General features: G+C 39.2%; 1 protein-coding gene across 1 annotated transcript in view; it reads left to right on the top strand.

Annotated features, from left to right (window-relative positions):
- Nucleotides 1-2,333, top strand: part of LOC104530680 (ATP-dependent RNA helicase A) — a gene marked incomplete at both ends in the record, with an annotated part of 11,465 nt that extends 9,132 nt beyond the window's left edge. The window contains 4 exons of the mRNA XM_029086835.1: nucleotides 303-380; nucleotides 706-897; nucleotides 1,568-1,709; nucleotides 2,251-2,333. Of these exons, the coding sequence (XP_028942668.1) occupies nucleotides 303-380; nucleotides 706-897; nucleotides 1,568-1,709; nucleotides 2,251-2,333 (495 nt within the window). The remainder of the gene's footprint in view (nucleotides 1-302; nucleotides 381-705; nucleotides 898-1,567; nucleotides 1,710-2,250) is intronic.
- Between the last annotated feature and the right edge of the window lie 934 nt (nucleotides 2,334-3,267).

The following is a 3,267-nucleotide window of genomic DNA, read 5'->3' as shown; positions in this document are numbered from 1 at the left end:
AGAGTGTGTTTCTCAAGCAGTTAAAGTATTTAAATGAAACAGTCATTCTTTTTCAGAATATTGGATCTTTCTGGGAAACTTTATTGAGGTTGACCATTTAATTTTAACATGCTGGAATGAATGACATAGAATAATTCATAGGCGTAACTGATTTCAGGGAGTTACGTAGGAAATGATCCTTTGCTGATATTTGGAATCATTATGTTGGTGTGACTGATTTTTTTTATTTTTTAAATTGGAATTTATGATGTAGATAAGCAGAGGGGGTCAAAAAGCCTCTGAACAATGTCTTGTCTTTGCAGCTCACTCCAGAGCAAATCAGCATGGATTTGAAAAGTGAATTAATGTACCGTTTGGAGCAGGATGAAGAATTACAAAGGGTAAGTGTGCTTCTTGTAACATTGCGTGCTTGTGCTGGTCATTTTCTTTTCCAAAAGAGGTTGATTGTGTCGTATACAGAGTGTGTAAGGCTGGATTTGAGTGGTAACACACATCAAGTTTTCAGAAGTGCTGGATGTTATTACACTAAGATGGATGTGGGGATGTGTTGCGCTGTGTAAGGGAAAAAATGCAAACTGTGATTTGTTCTTACACAGTTTTTCATTTGTGTCAGTGAAACGTGTGGAGAAGAGTGAGGTAAAAGTATGGATGTGGAGCAGAATTAGGGACATTTTTGGAAACATGCTGGATTTTTTTTTTTCCCAGATCCAACAAGAGAGAGAGGCCTTACCCGTGAAGAATTTTGAAAGTGAAATTCTGGATGCAATCCGTCACAATTCTGTTGTTGTCATTCGTGGTGCCACTGGTTGTGGCAAAACCACGCAAGTGCCACAGTACATCCTGGATGAGTACATCAAAACTAACAGAGCTGCAGAGTGCAACATAGTTGTGACACAGGTGAGGAATGTGTTATAAATGCAACCATTGAAGTTTTGAATCGGATGCTAGAAATCACCTATTAGAATCAGAATCACAGTGGTTGGAAAAGACCTTTAAGATCATTGAGTCCAACTGTAAACCCAACGCTACCAATTCCACCTCTAAACCATGTCCCTAAGCACCTCGTCTACCCATCTTTTAAATCCCACCAGGATATGTGACTCCACCACCTCCCTGGGCAGCCTGTAACACATTAGGATGTGTTGAGAAATCTGATTATCATTACAGGACATCATTCATAAAAGTATCTCCTCAATACTACCTGTAGGAGAAACCTCAGCATCATGTGTACTTCCATTTGGAGTGTGATTCTTTCATATATCTACAGCTGGGATAATCTGACTTGTACCTTACCCAGGTGAAAACTTTTTGGCAGACTGAGGGGAAACCACTTGGCAAATGCCAGCTGGTAGTTCCTGTATATTATATTCCTCCTCTGTAATTTTATGTGCAAAATTGATCATTTCAGGAGAAGAAAGCCTGCTGTTACAAATATTTACTGCTCTGTAAAGAAATCCTAGGACAGGACACCTATAGCTTTTATAATTTAATTTCTAGTTTTCAGTGGTGTTTGAATAAACTTAAAAAACATCATCATTAATTTAGAGAAAACATTTTCATCCCTCAGCCTCGGAGGATCAGTGCAGTGTCTGTAGCAGAGCGTGTGTCGTATGAGAGAGGAGAAGAACCTGGGCAAAGCTGCGGATACAGCGTGCGGTTTGAATCTGTGCTTCCTCGGCCTCATGCCAGTGTGATGTTCTGCACTGTAGGTCTGTATTGGGGGTTTTTTAATGTGTTTGGAGCTTATTAATTAGTTATAGGTCTGAATTCTTTGAGTTAGCAGCAAAAGCAGAAATGTAGTTACATTAAAATTGTTAGAAAATCTGTTTAAAAGAGTAACAACTCTCTGGTTTTTGATAGAATAAGTTTGCTGACATACTGTTGTGCAGAGAACCATTAAGGTTGTTACTCAGAAGTATGATAATACAGGTCTAGTACCACGCAGGAATAATCTCCTGAAGGGAGAAAATTGCTGTGTATTGATTGTCCTTAAAAGACAGAAGGGGAAGCAGTGTTGGGTGGGAAAGAAGAAAGAGTATTTCTAATAGTAGTGCTCCATACCCTCCTCATCACCCTCAAATGCAAGCATGGCATTGGAGGTGGGGCTGTAAAAGGTGCTGGGCAGCCTGTGTACTTGTTGATTTTTACACCAGTGCAACTCTTCTTGATGAAATGAGGCAGGGCTGGAGGGCAGGGCACTAAGACTGAGCCGTTACCTACATGAACATTTAACTACTGTGTCTCTTTAAGGTGTTCTTCTGAGAAAGGTGGAGGCTGGGATCCGTGGCATTAGTCATGTTATTGTTGATGAGATCCATGAGAGAGACATTAACGTGAGTTAGCTGGTGAATACGATCCTATTTCTCTCTGTACTTCTGTTCTGTTTAACTTCTGCATGAGTTCTTGTGAAAGGAAACTGCATTTCACCAATTGCCATCCATGTGAGTTTTCCATCTTTATTAAGATTTTTAGAAACTCTTCTCTTAATTACTCCTTACCTGATTAAAAAAGCAAGGACTTGTGCTTACTTGCTGCCCTATCTCTTTTGCCTGTTGGGATCTCCTTCTATGTCCTGGTCCTCTCTAGAAATTAGAACACCAGGGTACAAGCACTTCTTGTCCAAATATAGGAGCATGCTGAATGTCACTTTCATTTTGGAGTGGTTTTTTCTACTGACAATGTTGTGTTACTGCAGCAGAACAGCAGTGGCATTTACAGAAGCTGCGGTCTTGACAGTGGTACATTTAAATTTGGTTTTGACACAAAGGAAAATGCAACAAGTTGACAATAGAATTGGGTGAAGGATTGTATGTAATTTAAGAAATGAGAAACATTTTCCATCCCCTTGATTCTTCTGTATTGTCTTCAGCTTTGCCGCACCAAGAGTGAGAGAAACTGCCAAGTTCTGACATGATCTTTAAGCTTATTTTGGCAGAATTTGGAGGCTCCTTTAGATGGAATTGCAAGGCAGATTTTTCTGATCTTTTAATTTATTAAGTTCGTATTAATGATGTAAAATACAAGTTTTCAAATGCTGAATGAGATTGGAATTTTATCTGTTGAACTAAGGGCCCACTGAACTGTATGACAGCACTAGATAAGTGTCATCTTTAAATAGAACTGTAGAACTTCCCATGCAGTTACACTGAGTCATTCCTATTTATTCCATGAAGTATGGCTACTTTCTATATAAACCAAGTTTAAAAGGACCTGGGGTTGTAATGGATTGTTAGGGAGGAAGTACACTATTTTTGAATGCTTTTAGAA

This window comes from Antrostomus carolinensis, unplaced genomic scaffold (genome assembly GCF_000700745.2).
Source record: "Antrostomus carolinensis isolate BGI_N321 unplaced genomic scaffold, ASM70074v2 scaffold10919, whole genome shotgun sequence".
NCBI lineage: Eukaryota > Metazoa > Chordata > Aves > Caprimulgiformes > Caprimulgidae > Antrostomus > Antrostomus carolinensis.
The sequence above is the reverse complement of the archived record's forward strand: the minus strand, read 5'-3'. Positions and strand labels throughout refer to the sequence as shown.